The 21564-nt window shown below is 23.3% G+C and overlaps 4 protein-coding genes across 7 annotated transcripts in view; 2 read left to right on the forward strand and 2 right to left on the reverse strand.

Moving 5' to 3' along the window:
* Positions 1–2325: 2325 nt before the first annotated feature.
* Positions 2326–3577, reverse strand: LOC122537411 (U6 snRNA-associated Sm-like protein LSm1). Of its 2 annotated transcripts, XM_043670545.1 has the most exons (4): positions 3498–3577; positions 3128–3244; positions 2648–2832; positions 2326–2556 (listed from the first exon to the last, which is right to left on the reverse strand). In XM_043670545.1, the coding sequence occupies exons 2-4, from the start codon at positions 3171–3173 to the stop codon at positions 2383–2385; spliced, it is 405 nt and encodes a 134-aa protein (XP_043526480.1). In that variant the 5' UTR covers positions 3174–3244; positions 3498–3577; the 3' UTR covers positions 2326–2382. The 2 variants fall into 2 exon arrangements, with proteins under 2 accessions (XP_043526480.1, XP_043526479.1); XM_043670544.1 differs by lacking the exon at positions 3498–3577 and having other exon boundaries at positions 3128–3456.
* Positions 3578–4351: 774 nt separating this feature from the next.
* On the forward strand, positions 4352–5867 carry LOC122537412 (cytochrome c oxidase assembly protein COX16 homolog, mitochondrial). The gene is made up of 4 exons (XM_043670546.1): positions 4352–4399; positions 4538–4685; positions 4749–4857; positions 5680–5867. Exons 2-4 carry the CDS (start codon positions 4585–4587, stop codon positions 5749–5751), a joined length of 282 nt encoding a protein of 93 aa, XP_043526481.1. The 5' UTR covers positions 4352–4399; positions 4538–4584; the 3' UTR covers positions 5752–5867.
* The window catches only part of LOC122537409, a 41364-nt gene continuing 25647 nt past the window's right edge, over positions 5848–21564 (reverse strand). Inside the window, exons 6-14 of one of the 3 annotated variants that reach the window (XM_043670541.1) lie at positions 9625–9754; positions 9433–9552; positions 8367–8628; positions 7986–8201; positions 7622–7909; positions 7263–7476; positions 6318–7114; positions 6070–6157; positions 5848–6002 (exon numbers count right to left, since the gene is read on the reverse strand). In XM_043670541.1, coding sequence (XP_043526476.1) covers positions 5971–6002; positions 6070–6157; positions 6318–7114; positions 7263–7476; positions 7622–7909; positions 7986–8201; positions 8367–8628; positions 9433–9552; positions 9625–9754 — 2147 coding nt within the window. In that variant the 3' untranslated portion in view covers positions 5848–5970. Of the gene's footprint in view, positions 6158–6317; positions 7115–7262; positions 7477–7621; positions 7910–7985; positions 8202–8366; positions 8629–9432; positions 9553–9624; positions 9755–21564 lie in introns of all 3 variants that reach the window. The other 2 variants (XM_043670542.1, XM_043670540.1) reach the window with 2 other exon arrangements.
* LOC122537410 (blastoderm-specific protein 25D) lies at positions 11343–19081 on the forward strand. The gene is made up of 13 exons (XM_043670543.1): positions 11343–11555; positions 12617–13052; positions 13138–13268; positions 14216–14412; positions 14515–14730; positions 14847–15267; positions 15350–15507; positions 15599–15657; positions 15733–15794; positions 15881–16765; positions 16953–17577; positions 17640–17740; positions 18246–19081. Exons 2-13 carry the CDS (start codon positions 12671–12673, stop codon positions 18381–18383), a joined length of 3375 nt encoding a protein of 1124 aa, XP_043526478.1. The 5' UTR covers positions 11343–11555; positions 12617–12670; the 3' UTR covers positions 18384–19081.

Below are 21564 nucleotides of genomic sequence, written 5' to 3' on the forward strand. Positions count from 1 at the left end.
AATTGGATTTCAACTTGAAATTCGAAATCAAACTTTTTAGAGTTAAAAAAAACTTATTAAGAAAATCATCTAAAACTATATACACAATCAAATAGTACATGAAATATTGCAGTTAATCTTAAAATAACTATACGATCTTAGATTAGTTTCCAATTGTTTATTTTAAAATTGTTTATCTAATTGCTTTCTATGTGGCAAAATATTTTAAATGGTGTCGAAGAACACATGATTTGGTGACACCATTATTAAAAGGTAAAGTACGATTCCGTTTCGAAAAAAAAAATTAAAGAAAGAAAATTCTTTTAAATTGAAGAAAAGAAATTAATACTAGTAATATCAGATTATATTCTTTTTGATATGTAGCATTCTTTCAGAAGTTTTGTTTCATTGTTAATAGCATGCTATTTATTTTCTATCTGATTATGAAATTTGTGAATTTTATATTGTAAATCAATTTATATGGTGAATAATATCAGTTTAAGAACTAATAGAATTAATACATACGTTGATTGTGATTTAACGAAATTGAAGCTTTTCATAAAATAAGAGCGGTAACACTCGCAGTTACATCTTAAAATCATTTTTCAAGAGAAAAATGGTTCATTTGCGACTCACGGTTTTGAAGTTTTTTATACAAAAACAGAATTGAGCTTGACATCGACATACATTGAATTTCAAGAAAAGGTAAATTTTGCGGCAACTTTTTTTTTTAACAAATCATTAATCCAGAAATATGGATTACTCTGATATATAATTTTCTGACATCTTGTACAGTACAATTTCCTTAAGACTTGTAGTTATTTACATGTGAATTTCATCAATTTTTATAATTTTTAAAGTTAGTACACTAACATAATAAATATTAATTTATTTTGGTAAAATAATCTTTTATAAATAATAAAAAGAAGAATACAATAACTTAGAAATCATTTTATTAATACATTTATATATTTAACACATTTTTTGATATACAAAAGTACAATATAATATATATCGTACAGATTTAAATTCATTTCATGTCATTAATACTCAAACAATAATATATTTAATATGTAGAAACAAATATAAAAGAAAACTTAATTGCCAAAAAATTATAAAATAATACATTTTTTATTGAATATTATCTACTATTTAAATTAAGTTTTATACACAGAAGTAGTAATAGTACAATTGCATTAGAGATGATTCTACATGAAAATATAAATAAAAAATATGGTACAAAACTTTTTCGTCCGAGATCTCGTTTTTGAAAAAATTGAGTTTGAAAAGTCATAAGAATCAGAACAAGTTGTTCAATCCAAATGTTGAAAATGTTATGTAATGAAAATAAAGAGATTGTGCAGTACCGTGATAAATTAAAAAGCATTGAACCAAGTTACGTTTGCAGCAAGAGGATGACATTTCCAATAGTACTTGTAATACAATAAAAAAATGAGTAATTTGCAAAAATCAATTGTGTTTTTAATTTTAATTATAGCTTCTGTTCAATTTTCAATAGACAGAAAGAACCAAGGACAGAATAGTACGATAGTAAATTTTACTGTCATATAAATACAGATTTTCTCAAAAATAAAGCTTCAGATAAAAAAATATACCAAATTTTTTGTTTATTTTTTCAGGTCACCACTATTCTAGTTGTACTACTCACGACCCATTCTGTACACTAAATTTTCTAAATAAAATTGTTGTATCATGAAATGGATTTATACACTTTTATCAAAATATATTTTGTAAATTTATTAAACATGTAATATATAAATAATATTTTACACATGATTTCATCAAATCAAATCTCTTTTTCTACTGTGTGTGTATTCGTCTTTATTTTTAGTTTGAAATACAAGAAAATTATTGAAACAAGAATTCTTTATACAAAACAAGATATATAAAACTGATTGTAGAAAAATATACAATTGCTAGAAATCTGTAAATGTAATATATATGTATATATTATATGTATATAATATGTATTATATGTAATATATATTACGTACTACAGTTGGTAAAATACTATGTATCAGTTATAATAGATTTCTATTTAAATATAATTTGTATACAATAGAAATTTGAAGATCTTTAAAGTATGATACAATTATAATGCATACATTTTCCACATTAAATACCAGATTAATGTAATAAAACTAAAACTATGTAAATTCTCATATTATTGACATCTCACTATTATCTCATAGTTTTATAAAGAAATTACAGAATATAAGTAATAATTAATTATTATTCCTATCTTTGCAATTAGATATACTCACATTTCACAAGTTGTCATTATTATCAAAAAGAAAATGATGTGTAACATGTATCATATACTTCAGAATTATGTGAAGATGTAGATGACAATGTATTAGTAGTCAAGGATGTAGATATAGGTCAGAACATATCATCATGACCCATATCTGGTATGTATGATAAACCTCGTTCTTTCAAAGTTTTATTTATTAATCGTTTCTGATCTTGTTTTAATTCTTGTTCTCGCCTTTGTGCATCTAAGATATCATCAACAGATACTTCAGTCAATGGTAAATCTCTTTCTTTATCTCTGTCCTATAATAGAAAATTGTTTGAGAAAACTAATACACATAATAAATTAAATAAAAATATTTAAATAACATAATTTTTGTCACAAAGATATTACAATTTCTCCCAAAAGAACAACATTTTCTCCTCTGACAATAAAAATGCCTCTTGGGATGTCTCCATATTCTTTGCCAACATGAATTCTTTCAATTGTACGATGAAGCACAATATTAGCAAATTGATCAACACTTCTAAGATATCCAATTAAAGTTCTGCCATCTCTTAGTAAAACCATAAGTTTTTCTAAACCAGAATTATATATAATATATCATAATAATGAAAATAACTTTTACCGAAATAAAAAGTAAAATAAACAAATTTTATCAAAATTTTAATTATTTACATGAGTTTAAAAAAAATAATAAATATCATACGTTTAAATAAAATTTTCAATGATAAGGAAAACATTATATTGTATAATAAAATGTGCATACTTTTATATATATAATGTTTATAAAAATTATTCAAAATTAATTAATTATTAAAAATGTGATGACACGCTAATATAACCTAACGAAATACAATTATAAATACGTACTGTCAAGTTCTTCTAGGAGAGACGCCGTTCCTGGCAAAATATTCATTTTGCAATTTCTTCTATTTTCAACGTAAATAATTCTCAAACTAAAACAAAAATCTTATACGCCAACTTAACCTGTAGTAAAATGTAAAACTAAAATCATTTCGCTTATTCGTCGACAATCGTTTGGATTATTTTAACTTGTTTTTTTTTTAACTAATAACTGTTATTATCGAATTAGTAATATCGGATTTATTTAATTACAAAATTTATTTAATTAGAAGACTAAAATAACGTAATTGTAATCATTACTTTCATATTTATTTAAAAAATCTACACAAGTCGATATACACACATATTTTGGAGATTTTATTACATGTATACATATATGTAATGTAGTCGTAATGAGGTAAAATGTGTTGTTAATTTGAACTATTTGAACTAAAGAAACAATATATCATGTTTAACAATATTATAATATTATTAACCTTCTACAATGGCTACATTGTACATAAATAAATGATTGTAATATAAGAAAAATCAAAAGAATATAAAATAATTGTATAGTTTTACTGTAAATATGATAATAGTTAATCTACATTTTTTAAATAAAATTTGTTTATTATGTAAAGTTTATTTAAAATAAGATCCGTAAAAGATAGTGTTAAACTACACATACATATATAAATGTAATTTAAACGAAATTTTGTAATTACGAAATTTGTATTTTTTAAACTACATTTTATATACTCTTTAAAATTAATATATATTATTTATATATAAATTTAATATATATGTTTGTAATAATTTTAATATTTAACTTCATTTAATAATTTTATTTATGATGTTACAAATAATGAAATTCAAATTTTCTAAAATTATTATACATAAAATGAATAAAAAACTAATTAAAAAAAGTACATTTATAAATTTAAATATAATGCTTTTATACATTATGTGTTTAATAATTTTAATTATATATGTTTAATTATTATGATTTGAATAATAATTAACCAGCTAACCGGGAACAAAAAAGAGTAAACTCGTCATCCAGTTTAATAGTGTGCTGGATGTTTTTTTTATTTTGGGATCTCTTATTTTTTTACATATCGTCAGGATAAATTATGTTTCACATTTAAAAAGACTAAAATTGACTTTATTGATTTGTTTTCATTAAATTTGCAGAAACTTTTAGTAAAGAAACTATTTGATTAATAAGTTAATATGATTTAATATAATGACTGATTTTAATATACATTTCCAAATTTTATAATTAATATTAACAATCATGTAAGTATATACTTTGGATTGTAGACTTGTATTGAAAAAATTATCGTTTGATACTTTATAATTTAGATTAATAATATTTTAGTCACTTTAATATTGTTTAATAAATAGTAATAACAATGTAATACGTATAATTTCTAGAATTACTGGGTACCGATATATCTATATAGATCTACATAACCTTAGAAATGAAGAAATTTTTTAAAGGAAGATTTGTTCAGCAGTTTTTACCATTTATAATACTCATTACAGGAGGTTCATTTGTTATTCGGGAATTTGTAGGCCTAAAGTATGTACTTCAATGTTGCATTAAAGTTAAAACTTATTAATTTAATTATTTTTATCTTTTCAGATATAAATATCCAAAAGTTACGTCACACGATTTAGATGTAGAAATTAAGAAAAAAGGTATTGAAATGAAAAAGCCTCGTACTCTCGAAGAGGAATATGAGATAATAAAAGTAAGTAAACTTCGATTAAAGGACATTAAATATATGAAAAATATTATTTTTTCCATGATGAGAAAATTGAATTATTTCAACCTAAAATTGTGTCACAAATTCTTTTTATTAATGTTTGAAGTTGACTGCATAAGTTGCTACTTCATTCGGCTCTAATCTATATTCTTATACATTCGCTTCGAGTACAATGTTGTACGTTTAAAATGGGGTTCGAATGGATTTAATTACTACCGTCTAAATATTAATGTTATCGTTTGAACTGAAATCCACATTCCTAAATATTAATTTTTATCAATCATCTTTAGGAAAAATATAAAATTTGAACTATTCTTTTAACAAATAATATTTATTAATAAACTATATCATAATATTTAAGAAATTTATAATTTTTATCAAATTATAGATTTATAATTTTTGTCAATTATACATATACAATTGTATGTTTGTTAAAATTAGAAACAAGAGCATGCTATTTTATATGTTTACAAACGAAAAATGTAAATAAAGTTAATATTTATATTGATAAATACTTATATATAAAGCACATGCGTGTTAGATCTCTAGAAACAATTGAATAAAATTATATTGTAAAAATTTAGTAAATTATGCGTGTTAAATCTCTAGAAACAATTGAATGGAATTATATTGTAAAAATTTAGTAACTTATAAGAAAATTAGTAACTTGTAAGAAAAATATTACTGTTATTAAAAAAATATTATGGTTGTATTAACATATTAAATAATCATAAAAAATGTGCTTTATACATATATTTACAAGTTTGCTCGATATAGTCATAATAATATTTAACTTCATGTTTATAGACTTTGGATATTGATAATTGGGAAAATATTCGTATATCACGACCATGGGACGAATCAAATGTAAATAATTGAGATTTTACTTAGAAGAAATTTTCACTTTAAGAAGAAAAAGAACATATGTACATGTCTATATGTATATAGTATTTATAAAAAATTATCGTAGGGTACTATAGTTATAATAAAGACTGCATTAAAATCTTTTGAATTTCCTTCATACATATGTCTTTGTAATAATAAATAATTCATAAATTGTTATTACAGAAAGTTGTAGCATAGTATATATGATTTACATCAGTAATTATCCTGTGTTACAGATTGTAATTCTATAAATAAATAGTATAATTAATTAAATTAAGAAAAATTTCAAAAGTTTTAGCATGTTAAACTTACTTTTTTTTTCAAATCCATAAGTACTTAATAAACTTTGTTGTCTTTGTACTGAATACAACTGTTGGCTTCGACGTGTACTATTTGTAGACTAAAAAAACATATGTGTATATATGTATTTATATTAAAAATAAATTAATTAAAACAACTACTAAAATATTCTTGATTATATTTTAAAATTATTTTTTTCAACTTTAATAAATGATATCTGATATTATGCAAATTATCACTTATAAAATAATAATACTTACCATACGAGAATTTGAAGAATTTTTATTTTTATTTTTTTTTGTTCTATTACTTGACTGTACAAGTACTTTTGTATCAGACCATAATCTACTATTTGAAATATTTATATCTCCTTGTTGAACTAAGAAGTCGGAATCTATGTTAAATTCTAATGATGTTAATGAAGTATTTATATTGTTTAATTCATTTGTATTATTATTTTTTATATTTCCATCCATTGAAATATCTAAATGTTCTAATTGTGATTTTCCTGAATCACAATTAGAAGTGTTTGAAGTTTCAACATTTTTGCATTCATTTAATATAAATAAAGTATTATGTTCTTTATCAATATCGATACAACATGAATCCTTTTTCAGTTCATTACTTTCCATTAAAAATTGTAAATCAATATTGCTTGCATTATTTTTATCTGTTTTCATTTCTTTTTTTTCTACTAAAACTTCATTTGAATTCATAACTGAACATATTTTATTATCATTTATTGAAATATTATTTCTTTGACTAATATCCTTAGCAAAAAATTTACTCTCTGTGACAGTTCCTTCATTTATAATTGTTCGCCTAATATGCATTACATTTCTTCCCTTCATTCTACTTTTACTTGTACACAAAAGACTTGGGGAAGTTTTGGTAGTAGATGAGTATTTTGAAAATTGATTTTTTTTTCTAATTAAAACAGGAGATACCTCATCTTCACTAGGAGTAAGATTATTTATATCTGAGTCATTTTCAACATCCATTGTATTTGTAGATTTATATATATCTAATATTTCTTTTTGATTTAATTGTTCATATTCTATAATAATATTTATGCAATTTATATATATACTTAATATACATTTAATTATTATTATTAATAAATATATACTTAAATTATTTAGATATAATAGTTATTATTATATTATCATTTATAATAATATTGTAAAATAAAATAAATTTCATACCTGAATTATCTTGTTGTCTCATAAAAATACATTTTTTTAAACGATTTGTTTGAAGAACTGCTTTTGACTTAACAGTACACCAATCCATGAGATCCTTTTTTTGAGAAGATCTTTGCAAATGATTTTGCATTAATTTATATTCTTTCGACCAAATACTAATATGTCGAGAAAGTCCTGTTTTTTGTGCCCATGTATTGCATTTATTAACTTCATTCTATAAAATTCCACATTTGATAATATTCAATGTTTAATATCTATTATGTGTACTTACGTATTTAATATCTACTTCGTATTAAAAAAAATTAAGTTTTTTGAAATAATATTTTATTAATATTCTTATATCTTTAAACAATATTTACCCTTATTTGATCAGGATCAAAATTATGAAGCATTTTTAGAGTAAAAGGATCACAGTTTCCAAGTGCAAGCTGTAATGCTGTGTCTGGATCTATTTCTGTACCAGCATAATATAATTGTTCTTTTGTTATATCAGCTGTAGGTGAATTTAAACGAATTTGTTTTCTTGTTAAAGGACAAAATATTAACTGATACTTAAAAGTAATAACTGCCAATATAAATGAATCTCTATATTCTTTTGTAACAACTAAAGATTTCATATTTAGATAAGATCCTAGTCGAGTTAAAGCCTATGAAAATAGATACATATTTACATCTAAATGTTTCAAAAAAATAATTTATAAAAACATATGCAAAAATATTTACTCTATGTATATCACAGTCTGTATTTATTTTTACAAATTTTCGTGCTTTATTCAATCCAATACCAGGAAGAGATGGTAAGTAATCACAGCCTGATAAAATACACATATAGAGAAAATCATCCATACTAAAATGTTCAGAAGGTATTCCCATTGCAAGATGCAACTGTTGTTGATCAACTAAAAGTCCATTACCATTTAAATCCATTTTAAACAATACCTGCAAAATAAAATATATGAAATAAATATTTTGGAAATTTAGAGTATTATGTAAAATTATTTGTATATTTATAATTATATTTGAATCAATGGTAAATATGTAAAAACAGTTCTATAAAATTTTTAAAAATACTAAAATTATATAGGAAAATATTATATAAGAAACCTTTTTACAACCAAATAGTGTTAAATCACTATCTTCAGTAATAACAACATCAGCAATTCCACTGATATTAAGATATGCTAACTGTGCATCTGCTTCATATGGTGCTACAATACAATCAACATTTAGTTTTTGACATTGTTTAATTAACTCTAGAGCCATTTCATGTGTAACATCTATAGATCTTCTTAATAAATTTCTTGCCTCTGCATGTTGTCCCATTCGCATTAGCTCAATACTTTTACGGTGATTCATCTGTCTTGATCTATAAATACATAAATACATTATATTTAATAAACAAATTGGATTTATCTGAAAATGTATAAATATCTCATGAAATAAAAACTATTTGAAATGATTGTTGTAGGATATTATTTTTTAATCCAATAATAACTTTTAAAATCTTTGTGAAAAAATACATATGTATATATATACATATTCTTATAACTGATTGTGGAACATTTCCAAAATACTGTTTGTATGTATATTTTGCACAAGCCAATTTTAAGACATAAATGTTCAAAGTTAATGTGCTACTATCAACATTATTTAATGTACGTCGTGAAAAAGTTGCATAATTAGACTTTGTACATCATAATTATTGAAAATGTTCAATAGGATCAAAAAAAAAAAAAAAAACAAAATATAAAAAAATATTGTTTCAGATAATATAAATTGAATTTTTTGAAAAGATAAAAAATTGTTTAGTGATCAATGATAATAAAAAATATAGCATTTAAAAACAATGATTAAATATTATTTTTGTAATTTTTCGCTCTTAACTTTCAAAATCCTGTGGTTTTTATGTTCTTTTAATACAGTTATTGTTTTAAGATATTACTTTCAAAATATATGTACAACATGTGTTTAATATTTTTTCTTAACATTTTTAAAACATCTTTCATACTTTTAGCTATATTTTATCAAATTAATTATTAATTCAAATCAATTCGACTTTTTAATATATTCAATTGCGATTTTGAATTATTAAGTACTTTAAAAATTATCTTAATTTTATAGAATATTTGAGCTAATGTTTCTTTTTCAAAGAAAGCTGAATTATACATACTCTCGTCGTTTCAGTTCAGTTTGTGCCTTGGCAGGCAAATGTCTTCCATCAAATACAAGTATTGGTTTTATTTTATGAGACAGTAACATATTTATGAACTTCATACAATAACGAACGTATCTGAAATAAAATAACGATTAAACAATGATTTGTGTCGATAAACAATGTAGTTAAACAACATGAATTTCTTACGCATCTGTTGGTTGTCCCATTGACAATTTTTCAGCACAAGAGAACACACCTTTATGCAACCAACAATAAGAATCGATAGCAACGGTACCATTGGAAAATTGACTAACATTCGTTCTTTTCGAGGCTTTTTCTAAAAATGGAAGTAAACCAGTGATGCCCATCTTTCACTTTAAATGCAATAACAATCAACAGTCACATGGAATTGATAAGTTCACTAATGTTACCGTTAGGTATTCGCATTGCCGCCAAAGCAAAATCGATGACTACAATGATATTAGATACGTAACTCACCAATTGGACATACAAGATATCTTGCGATTCGTGGTCAATCGATTGGAAGGTAATTTTACATATAAAAATGTATCCGAAAAAAGAATAGAATTTTTCCATTAAAGTCTAAAATTTAACAAATGTACTTGAATTTGATTCCGAAAATTAACTAATACTGGACAGATGGGAATAATCGACATGAGGATACGCGCAAAAATAAATAAAATAATATAGAATAAAACTTTTTCGCTTAAGGTGCTCTTTTTTCAATAAACTTTGAATATGTTTTGTTAAAAATTACCTTGAATACACGTGTATTTAATAATTTTTCAAACTTTTTATTTTCTTCAAAACATAGAGCATATTATAGGAAAATTTTATTTTACATTTTTTATTTATTTTCACATGTAGAATAACTTCAAATCATTTATGGATTCCTTTCTGTCTAGAATTAGTTAAATTCAAATATACTCGATAAATTTTTAAACTCGAAACTTTTAATGAAAAAATTTTATTCTTTTTTTTCGACGCATTTTTACATGTAGAATTCCAATCGGCTGATCGCGAATTGAGAGACACCCTGTATATCTTTCGCAAAGAAAATAGGAATACATTTAATTTTGCTTTTTATAAAGTGAAAAGCAAAAAGATATAATCAAATACAAAAATTAAATTTGGAGTGTATTTTATGCGTAATATAAAAAGTAATTTATGGTAACGCAAAAGTAATTTATCCTTATTTTTAGTAAAATTTATTAATTTTAAAATTTAATTTTGAATTTTATATTCTTTAATATTATTTTAATAATCAAACCTATATTGCTCTAATTCTTAAAAATATGAAATACATTTTTGAAAATGAAGTAATATTTTTGAATCTCAAACAAATATTTCATATTACATGCATTTATTTCTACGTAGTGATTTTGAATTACATATATTGTGAAATTTAAATCACACTGTTATTTTATGATAATATTATATATCTTACAATAATTTATAAAACGTTAAATAAATAATTTATATGAACTGATTTTAAAAGTAAAAGCTTTATTAATAAATTCAATAATATTTATTCACTTTTAAAACGTACTTATCATAAAATAAATAATAAATTATATAATTATTAATATTTTCTTATTATTATATTACCCAAATTCATTAAATAAGTGGTAAATAATAACTTATAAATACATTTATGTTTATAAATATGTATATATCAATACGATACATTGCCATCTATCATTCGTTATTGTATTTAATATATTTAAATCGCTTCTTCTTTTTTTTAATAATATGACGTTTTTGAAACTTTTGAAACTGTCAAATTAAATTTAACAGTTAAAAGAAGGAACAATATGTATATTCACGTATACATATATATATGATAAATAAAGATATATATATATATATATGCACGTAATTTGTATAATTAGCTCTATGATGGAACTCGATTTAGTGTAACGAACATTATTTATTGTAACAAAATTATATTTAATGCTCGATTAAATGAACTCCAGCCCATTTGAATGCGAATTCTATTGTATGAGCGAAAAGTTGTGGTGGGGGGAAACAGTGAACTCTTATTATATGAACTGCAGTTGTATGAACTATTTGTCCGATGGGTTCAGATAAATGAAGTTTCACCGTGTAATTTAATGGTAGGTTATAATCATTTTCATAATTTAGACGTTTAATTTTCTATTCAGAATAAAAAGTTCCATTATTTTCAAAATTTCAGTTCCTTGTTTTGATTAGGACTACTTTTTCATTTATACGCCGTTATTGTCTTGTTGCGAGTACAATTGATCTCGCTACATATTTATTATGCAATTTGAAAGTAACGGAAGCTTAATATTACATTTGTTAATGATTTATTCCTTGTGTGAATCGTTAATATGTGTACAAGTTTATATGTCTAATTTGTCGTACACATTACAAGCTATTAATCTCAAACACGTTTTAGGTTATATACATATTTATAATATTCGATTAAATACATTTTAATCATTTAAAATGTTTTCTCATTTCTCTAGTATTAACGAATTTCAATCGAAATTAATTTAAATTGATTTAAATTATCTAATTTAATACTTCAAATAATATTTTATTATAATTTTTTTACAATATTATCAATTATTATTCATTAGCTTTTAAGTTTGTAGTATTCTCTGGTATTCTGTAGTATTAGTTCACAATAATGAAGTATTACTTTTAATATTATGAATATAGCATAGTTTTGAAAATCTAAATCGAAAATTTATTTTGACAAGTTTAATAAAACCATATTTTGACATGTATTATCTCATTTATATTTTAAAATATTTTATAATACAAACTATTGAATCATTTTTCATAATAAAAGAATGTGATTTTCATTAATAAAAGGATGATTAAATTAATAATATTAATTTGGAAGTATTTATAAATTTATTTTATTTTTCTTTTATTTACTAACTACACAGAAGATAATATAATTTTATTTAGCAATCAAAATATTATCTTAAGGATTTAAGATTGTTCAAAATTGTTTAAAAGTTATTAAGTTTAATTTGACTAAATAATATTCATTATATCAATTAATAAAGTGATATATTTTCAAATATTACTATATGATTTTTAAAATGCGTATAAGATCTGAATTATATTACTACTTATTTTTTTTAGATCTTAAAGATTTTAATTAATATTTATATTAATATTATATTTAATATAATTCTAGATCTATTATACCATATAACATATATATATAAAAAAAAAGAAATTTCAATATGCCATGGATGAACACAACAATGATCCTTATGAACAACAGCTTTATGCTGTGTTTCAAAGTTGTTTAACAAAAGGAGAAACTGAACTACACGAGGATAATTGGGCCAATTTGTGTCATAAGTTACATCTGACGGAGCAAAGTGAAGAACTAAGATCATGCATACAACAATATAAACAAGAAAAACAATCCATATCATTCCAGGAATTTAGAGCTGCTTTATTAACTTTGTTAGACAAAACTCAAGATTCAATTACAGAGGCAGAAAAAGATAATATAATAGAATCACAAAATGATACAAATCCACATATTATAGATAATAAAAAATGTAATTCTTTAATACCTAATAATTCTAGTTCTAATGTTGATTTTTTAAATAGAAAAACAGGTAATATTATTTGTTATCTATTCCTGTATTTTTCACATTTTAAGAGATGTATCTTTACTTAAAAATACATGTTACTAATTTTTAGGTGTGGCATTGGATGAAAATAGATTGAAATGTTTATGGGAAAAAATAAATACCTGCTTAAAAGAAAATGTAGACTCTGCAACAATTTTTTTTATATCTAACTGTTTAGGAATTCCAGCTCTTCCGAAACAAGTAATTGCATGATACTATTTATTACCTGTTAGTGGATTGAAATATCAATTAAAGGGATAGGGATAGGATTTGAAATATCTATTAAAAGGGTAGGGGTAGGATTTAAAATATTTATTAAAAGGATATGCGTACTTATTCACATATGTATTTATACTATCTGTTTTTTTTTATTTTGTCTACCTTAATATTTATTTATTATATATTTATTATTATTCAATTTAGAATGATAAATATTATAATTTATGATTTTTTTCTCAAGATAATTTAGTCAGATAGAGATAATTTAAGATTTAGTCAAATAGTAGATAATTTTCAAATGTCAGATACATTTTTCTAAATAGGATTAGGTATTTTTCTGTTCGAGTTAGCATACTATTTTATTCTTTGTAAAAAAGTATTAAGGTAATTGTATTTAAAAATGATTAGTTTGAAGAACAAGAAAAATGTAGAATGTAGAAATGTAGAAATACTGTTTTCCATTTTTCTTTATTTGTTACAAATAAGTTTTACAAAATTAAAATGTTTTTCAAACTAACCATTTTTATACGTAATTATTTCTCTTTTTTTTTGAAAGAATTAAAAAGCACACTGATTAATGCAAAATATATACTTCCCCCGTAATAAAATATCAATAATCTTAAAAACTCGAAAAAATAATCTTAAGAGAAAAATTATGAATCAAATAGAACAAATTATTTGTTACTCTGAGTTAAATGACTTTATCTTTTTTTTTTTTGCCTTGTATTGATAAAGATATTAAAGTGAATAAGATAAATAAAACATTGTATACATGTAACATATAAAAATATCTAGTACTTACTTTTATAATAAATAGTTAATTAAAATATATTAATTATCTATTATAATTAAAATTTTTACATTGATTTCTCTAAGTAACATATAAACCAATCTTGGAAAACTTACATGTAAAGTATTATTTTGCATAGATCTCACAGTGTATTTTTGAGAAACTTGATCAGAATTGTGATGGATTAATTAGCTTGGATGAATTTCTTGTTATATTTCAAAATAAGGCAATGGAAGATGAATTAACGTTAGAGAAGAATAATCAATCTACAAATGAATTAACTAAATTAGACTTTAGAAAACGAAACTTCGACATTCATCCTTCTCGCAAGACTAGGTACTATATTGTTAACTGTAATATTACTGTTATGATTTTTTTTATTACAATTTTATTATTTTGCGTAATTTTTATTTAATATTTTATTCCTATTTCTAATAGTTTTACAAGGAATAATGCTTTTCTGGATACATGGAAACTTTCAAATACAGATGGGAATTTTAAAACATCTGAAATTTCTTTAACTGATTTAACAACTACTTTATGTGATGAATTAAAAAATTTTAATGACTCATTAGGTCATTCTGCAATTCGATCTCATATAATGTTATTGCGAGATGTTCTTATACTATATCAAGAAGAATTACATAATTTAAAGTAAGTATTAAAATCTATATAAATAAATTAATAACAATTAAATTAATTAATAATTTAAAGTAAGTACTACAATAAAAGAAATTTAATTAATTAATTAAATATTCTTATATTTTTAGTCTTGCAATAGAAAATGTAAATGGTGAAAAAGAAAAGTTACGTACTGATATTATAGAAGCTAATGAACGTGCAAACACTCTTGCTCAAGAGATTGACGAACAACATGTCCGACAAGAAGAAATTGTTCAAAATTTACGAAAACAGATTGAACAACGACATGCTGAAACTATTCAAGATCTTTCAAGTCAACTTACTTCTGAACGAGAAATGAGTGCCAGTATTCTGAAATTAAAGGAAGATCAAATACAAGTATTGCAAAAAGAGAACTACGAGATTAGAAATAAATTTGTAAATACATTGCAAGAAAATCAAGTTTTAGAAAATGAGAATGAGAATCTTCGTAATCAAATTGAAAAACTTAAACAATCAAACAATGAGTTTTTAACTCAAATAAAAATGTTGGCGGCAGAGCACGATGAGGTATACAAATGATTTTTTAAATGAAAGAAATAATGTAATTGTTTCATATATTATATATTTCATATATTATGAATAATTTTAGTCGCAAAATATAGAAATAAAACATCAACAAGAAGTTATATACTTGGTAGAACGTATCAAACAGTTGCAGTCAGAAGCAGTTCTTTTACAAGATCAAAATGATGAACTTACAGCAGAATTAGAAAGTTTAAAATTGCATGATCATACTACAAATACAAGGTAACACATACAATAAAAAATCATTAAAAAAAATTTCAACAAATAATAATACAAATGAAGATAAAATTTAACTATATTTTAATTGTTGCAGACAAAATAATTTTTCTGATACTCATACAGCAAAAAATACACAGTCCAATGAAGCTGAAAGTAATAAAAATAATTTCATATAAGTTTTATTTTTATTTTTTAGTGTAATAAAATTAATGTATAATATATTTTCAGATAAGGAAACATTTATAATCGAAGAAGATGACTTAGATGTTGTTTTTAAACATTCCATGTCTGTAAGTAATAATAATTCATATTGTTTAATCATAATTCATATTAATAGTAATTGTCCATTTATATATATTCTATTTTATCTATACAGCCATCTTGTAATTCCAATGAAAATGATAATACGGAAAATTATAAAAAGATAGATTTAAAACAATTTAAAGATATAGTTATAAAACAGTTAAAAAGTATTTTAGTTAATAATAATAAGTGTACATTAGAAAATTGTGCATTTAAAGATGAAGTATCAGGAATGATTATGAGATTAAAATCCAATTTAAATACTCAAGTTTTCAAAGAGCCTGAATTTATCAAAAGTATTGCATCTGAAATGGAAACAGAATCTGAAGAAAAAACGAGCGATTTTATTATTTCTAGACATAAGAATTCCGTTTTTCTTAATTCTAAACGAATAGTAACATCCAATAGTAATGATAATAATTATGATGTTGATTATTTTAGTAATCAGGATATGAAATGTTCATCACAAAATAAAATTTCAAGTCTTAGAGATTATCCTCCTCGTAAAGAAGAACACATAAATGCAGATCATTTAAAATCAAATAAGGAGAAAGATATTTTAAACAATATCGCAAAAATTACTAATGAAGTTGGTACAAGAACTAATTCAAGTTTAATAAAAAATGAATTGTCTGAAAATGTTTCCTTAAATTTAAAGTTAAAAGAGATTGAAACAACTCATGCTGCAGAAAAAAAACAATTGATTGAACAATGTGCAGAATTAGAAAGAAGTCTTGAAATGTTAAAGGCAGAATATGAAGAGTGTGAAGATTACTGGACTGCTAAATTAGAAGAAGAAAGACAACTTTTTGAACAGGAACAAAAAATTAGTGATGAAAAATTTTCAGAACTTATAGCTAAGATGGCAGAATATGAAGAACTAATTAGTCCAATAGACAAAGTAAAAAATAATGGGCGATTATCTCCAATTGAAGAAAAGTTTAATTTAGAACAACAAGTAAGAAACATTTTTTCTTTTTTTTTCTTTTTTTTTATTATATATATAAATTATTTTATTTTGTTAATTACTGTAATTTTCTTTTTAACTTGGTAAAAATGTTTATTTTTCAAATTTATTGTTAAATAATTATAATTTATTAAATCATAATTATAGTTTTTTCTTATATATTATTTTATTTGTACAGTATTTAGACCTTGAAGAGGAATTTGAAAAATGGAAAAGACAAATGGAAGAAGAAATTTCTCAAAAAGATAGTGAAATTAAAGATTTACACGAGAAAACAAGGTCTTTAGAACGACCTATAATGATTGACGTATCTACACAAGTTACAGATGAATTCATTTTTCCGTCTTTATTAACACGATCAAATTACGTACATAATGATTCATTCAATAGTCAGCAGGCCAGTGAATCGGTTTCAAAATTAGTTCAATGTACTGATAATATTCGCAATTTGCCTGAAGAATTTAAATTTAATAGAATTCTAGAATCTACCACCTCATCAAATGATTTCTCTCCACGATTATCGAAAGATGATATAAATGGTGACAATTGTGATTTACACCAGATATATACCCATTATCATCACAATGCGGAATACTATTTTGTATATGAACAGAATACGTTAAAGTTACAAAATTTAAGAGTTCCAAATTGTCAGTGCATGCCAAATGATGCACAAGTAATTTGTATAAATATTGATGTATTACACAATTTAAGTATGAAGCTTCAGGCACAAGAGCGTAAAAAACAGCAGTTACAAGAATGTTTTAAGCAACAACAATACCACACTGAACGTATATTACAACGTAAGTTTTACAATTTTATTTAAATAATTGTATGTTCAAATATTAAATCGCTTTTATTTCAGATATTATGTCTCAACATCAAACAGAAATATCTCAATTACAATGTCTTCTTCGTAGTACTCAAGAAAGACTTCAAAAAGAATTTCAAACAAATGTAGAACAGGTAATATAATTATTATAATTTCTTTAAAGATTTGGGATTGTACTAATCTCAATAACTATGTATTTTAGACCCTATTTGGTGTAATACTTTTTTTCGGGAATTCGGAAAAAAAATATTAACTATTCCATTTAAAAAATTGTGACCTTCATATCTTGATAAAAAAGCAAAATAACATAAAACTGATTACAGTACTATGTCCCCCTGGAAGCCATGTAACTTCTATCTGAACATTTTTCCGTACAACAAATATTTTATGAGTTATTTGAGTCGTCAAGTTACGAGACTTACTCTGTATAATTTTAAACCAGCGTCTCCTTTTATTTTATGAATATCTTAATATCTAACCATAATAAAATGTCTACTAACAAATAATACTAGTTACTAATAGGCAATATTAGATATATAATATACAATATAAGATTAGATTCTATTGTAATACCGTTTGAGTTCAATATAAAATTTATGATTAAATATGTTTTTAATTTTTTTTTATCATTCTTTACAGGCTGAACAATTGACACGAAATGATGTATTAGTAGAACACTTATATACTGAAAATGCCCGCTTAACAGCGAATTTAAAACGTTTACAGCAACATTATAAAATGCTAACAGGATTAAATGCTGATTTAACTCCAATATGATATTACAATCAATTATTAATATATGAAAGACAGAGTTTTCTTAATAAAATATTAGTAATAATGCTAATATTTTAATTTCGGAGTGTAAGTCAGGGATAGATATTCTATCTCAATTGTTAATTGTGATACATGCTATTTTTTTTTTTAATTACAGTATCAGAACAAGAATAAATTTTTTATGACACTGCTGATGTTAAATTATAAGGTAGTTAAAAAAGCAGTTATTTTTTTTATTTGTATCATATTTTCATTTAGCATTTTGAAATATATACAGATATATTAGTATGCGTATATAATGTCGTAATGATTATATATACATATATTTTTTTGGTTTTTATCTTGTGTATATATGTAGAGAGAAATTATATGGACATACATCATAACATCGACGACACAATTTATTATATATCATAATATAGTAATATCATGTAATGTGATAAACAGAAAATGTTGTTTTGTCTTGAAAATAATGTATTATAAAAGAAAATGTATGAAATTATCAGTCATAAAAAAAAGTTGAAGTAATTAGAAATTTATATTTGTGTTTAAAATTAACAGTATCTATTATTAAGTTTAAATTGTTTTTAATGTAACCAGAATTTGAAAAATTAGTACATTCATTATTGAAACACTTTATAACGTTAATAATTATCGATAGAAACATATAATCTGCCTTATAATTTGTAAGTTACAGTATAGTAAGGATATCTTTTTTAAATTCTATTTACATTTTTAGAAGTATTATTTATACAAAATTAAAAGAAACAAACAGCTTAATCATAATAGAAAAGATCCAAAGTAATTAGTATAAAAAATTCATTATTTTTTATTTATTATTATTATTGTTAGATAGATATTTCCAAATAGTTTGCTTAAATTTTTTAGCCTGAATGCCAAAGATAGGAAATTCCAACTTTATTAAGTATAAACTTATTTGTTATATACAAGTAAATTATTTTCTTGAAAGTTTTCAAAGTAAAGTAAAAGTAAAATTATTTTATTTTTTTCCTATGATATGTATCCTTTACACATAGAATGAAACTTGTACGAAACAAATATATATTACATAGTAATGTTATCATTTATAATAAAACAGTTAAGAAAAATTAAATCGTAATATTGATTATCTATAAATTATCTATAGATTATAGATTATTTTATTTGAATCTATTGAATTTATTAGCAAAATTTTTTGGTATAAATTATTTTATTTAAACTTTCAAAACTTTCAGTATTACAAATTCAGAATTTTATTATGCATAATCAAGATTAATGCTGTTGTGATCAATATTTTAGGGTCAATATATTAATTATAATTCAATAATCACATGAGAATATACGTTTATACAAATTAATATTGTAACAATATATTGAATATTATATTTAGTTCAACATGTTAATAATAATTACTATGTACATACTATGCATATACGACCTAGTTTGTATAGTAGCTACTCTAATGCAGATTTATGTAATTTCGATCATATTGCTGCATTAAAAAACAATTTGTACATGATATTTATATAACGTTTGTATATTACCATACTGCAGCAAACTAAGTTTCTTCATATTTGCCTTATAATCTACATTAAGATTTTTACACAATCTTTATTACTATATATATATATATATATGTACATTTTCTTTTATATATTATATTCCTCTATTATATTAGTGTTAAATTATCTCGTCTTCAAGCATTCTATAGTTTCTATAGTATAATGGAATTGTTAAACGGCAATAATTACCGTAATATTGTAAGCAAATTATACGACTTTAAAACAATAATTATAAATCTAAGTATAATTTGTTTTACTATTACAAAAATTACTTTCTTATTGTATTTACACTGTATGTTAAAGTGTACAAAATGTATCAATAATTAAAGAGCATAAAAGAAAAAAAAACTTCAAATCAAATTCAAATTTCTTATGATTATACCTTAATATTATACCTTTATTTATTTATTTATTTATATTATTTACATTTCACTTTTATTACGATTTGAAATTGTATTTAATAAATAATGGTAAAAATTTAATTGTATTTAATAAATAATAATAAAAATTTTCAATTTTTCAAATTTATTTTACGTACTTCATATGTGCATTGTTATTGTCAATAGATTTTTTATTCAATCTACATGGTGTTCCGAATTTAGATGTTAAAACTTTAGAACTGATAAATTAAGAAAAAAAATTTTTTAAAGATTTGTTAGTTTCCGATCTACTAATTTTCTGCTAGAAAGTCGTAAAACAATTTTTATTTTCCTACTTATTCAGTAAGTTTATTCGATGGTAATCAAATCGACCAAATCGTAATTGCGGTGCATCAAATATCATCAGAACTAACATCTCACTGCAGAATAGTCAATGTAATGCTTGCATTGCTGCAAATTACATAGTATCTTTATTAAATAAATAATATAAATATAGATGATATATTGTACGATATATACAATTACACACTTGCACAATTCGACAAGTTATCCGACTCGTTTGATAGCTTGCTCAGAATTGCCCCTCAATTAACCCCTATCTTTACTTCCGAGTGTCATTTGTAGTCTTCAGGTAGCATCCTTATTCCTTCTAGGGATCTTGCAATTCAATTTGGGAAGCTCTGAGCGTCCTTTGTATCTGTTTTATGATCGACCTTCAATGTGAATTTTATTCTACTACCGACTTTCTTTACATGATATTGACATAGAAAAATCACTTGTTTCAATATTTAAAAGAAATTAATTTTTTTCTCACTGCATTTATTTTGTTATAGATTTGGAAATACGCGATGAGGAATAGTAATAACGAACGCGAAGAAGTGATGTCAGAGCGACTGCACGAAAAATACACCGACAGCCAAGTAGACTAATAGCGTGTAGAGAGATTTTCTGATACATATGAGGTCGACTCTCTTTGTGTCTTCTTCCCAATCACGTGATTGAGGGAGGTAGGTCATTTTTGGCCGAAACGTATCATTGGGCAAAGGTCAGTTCCGTAAAGTAATTTTCGCAATTACTTTATGGGCCTAACGGTACTGTCCAGAGATGCGTTCCTTGCATTATATTTATACGTTTATTGGGCCTGGCTAATAGGACCAAGGCTAGAAGAAGACTGCGTCACCTATATAGATTCTTTTTCTTTAAATACTTGTATTTCGTTTTTTTTTTTTTTTTTTTTTGTTT

This window comes from Frieseomelitta varia, unplaced genomic scaffold (genome assembly GCF_011392965.1).
Source record: "Frieseomelitta varia isolate USP_RPSP 00005682 unplaced genomic scaffold, Fvar_1.2 scaffold_907, whole genome shotgun sequence".
NCBI lineage: Eukaryota > Metazoa > Arthropoda > Insecta > Hymenoptera > Apidae > Frieseomelitta > Frieseomelitta varia.

Excerpts from the sequence above, each read along its gene's own strand:
- LOC122537411 (XM_043670545.1), bottom strand. The coding sequence starts at position 3,173 with ATGAATATTTTGCCAGGAACGGCGTCTCTCCTAGAAGAACTTGACA. Across the intron at positions 2,833-3,127 it reads TCTCCTAGAAGAACTTGACA|AAAAACTTATGGTTTTACTA; the intron begins GTACGTATTTAT and ends ATTCTGGTTTAG. Across the intron at positions 2,557-2,647 it reads TTGTTCTTTTGGGAGAAATT|GACAGAGATAAAGAAAGAGA; the intron begins GTAATATCTTTG and ends TTTCTATTATAG.
- LOC122537412 (XM_043670546.1), top strand. The coding sequence starts at position 4,585 with ATGAAGAAATTTTTTAAAGGAAGATTTGTTCAGCAGTTTTTACCATTT. Across the intron at positions 4,686-4,748 it reads CGGGAATTTGTAGGCCTAAA|ATATAAATATCCAAAAGTTA; the intron begins GTATGTACTTCA and ends TTATCTTTTCAG. Across the intron at positions 4,858-5,679 it reads AGGAATATGAGATAATAAAA|ACTTTGGATATTGATAATTG; the intron begins GTAAGTAAACTT and ends TCATGTTTATAG.
- LOC122537410 (XM_043670543.1), top strand. The coding sequence starts at position 12,671 with ATGGATGAACACAACAATGATCCTTATGAACAACAGCTTTATGCTGTG. Across the intron at positions 15,508-15,598 it reads GATCATACTACAAATACAAG|ACAAAATAATTTTTCTGATA; the intron begins GTAACACATACA and ends TAATTGTTGCAG. Across the intron at positions 15,658-15,732 it reads ACAGTCCAATGAAGCTGAAA|ATAAGGAAACATTTATAATC; the intron begins GTAATAAAAATA and ends ATATATTTTCAG.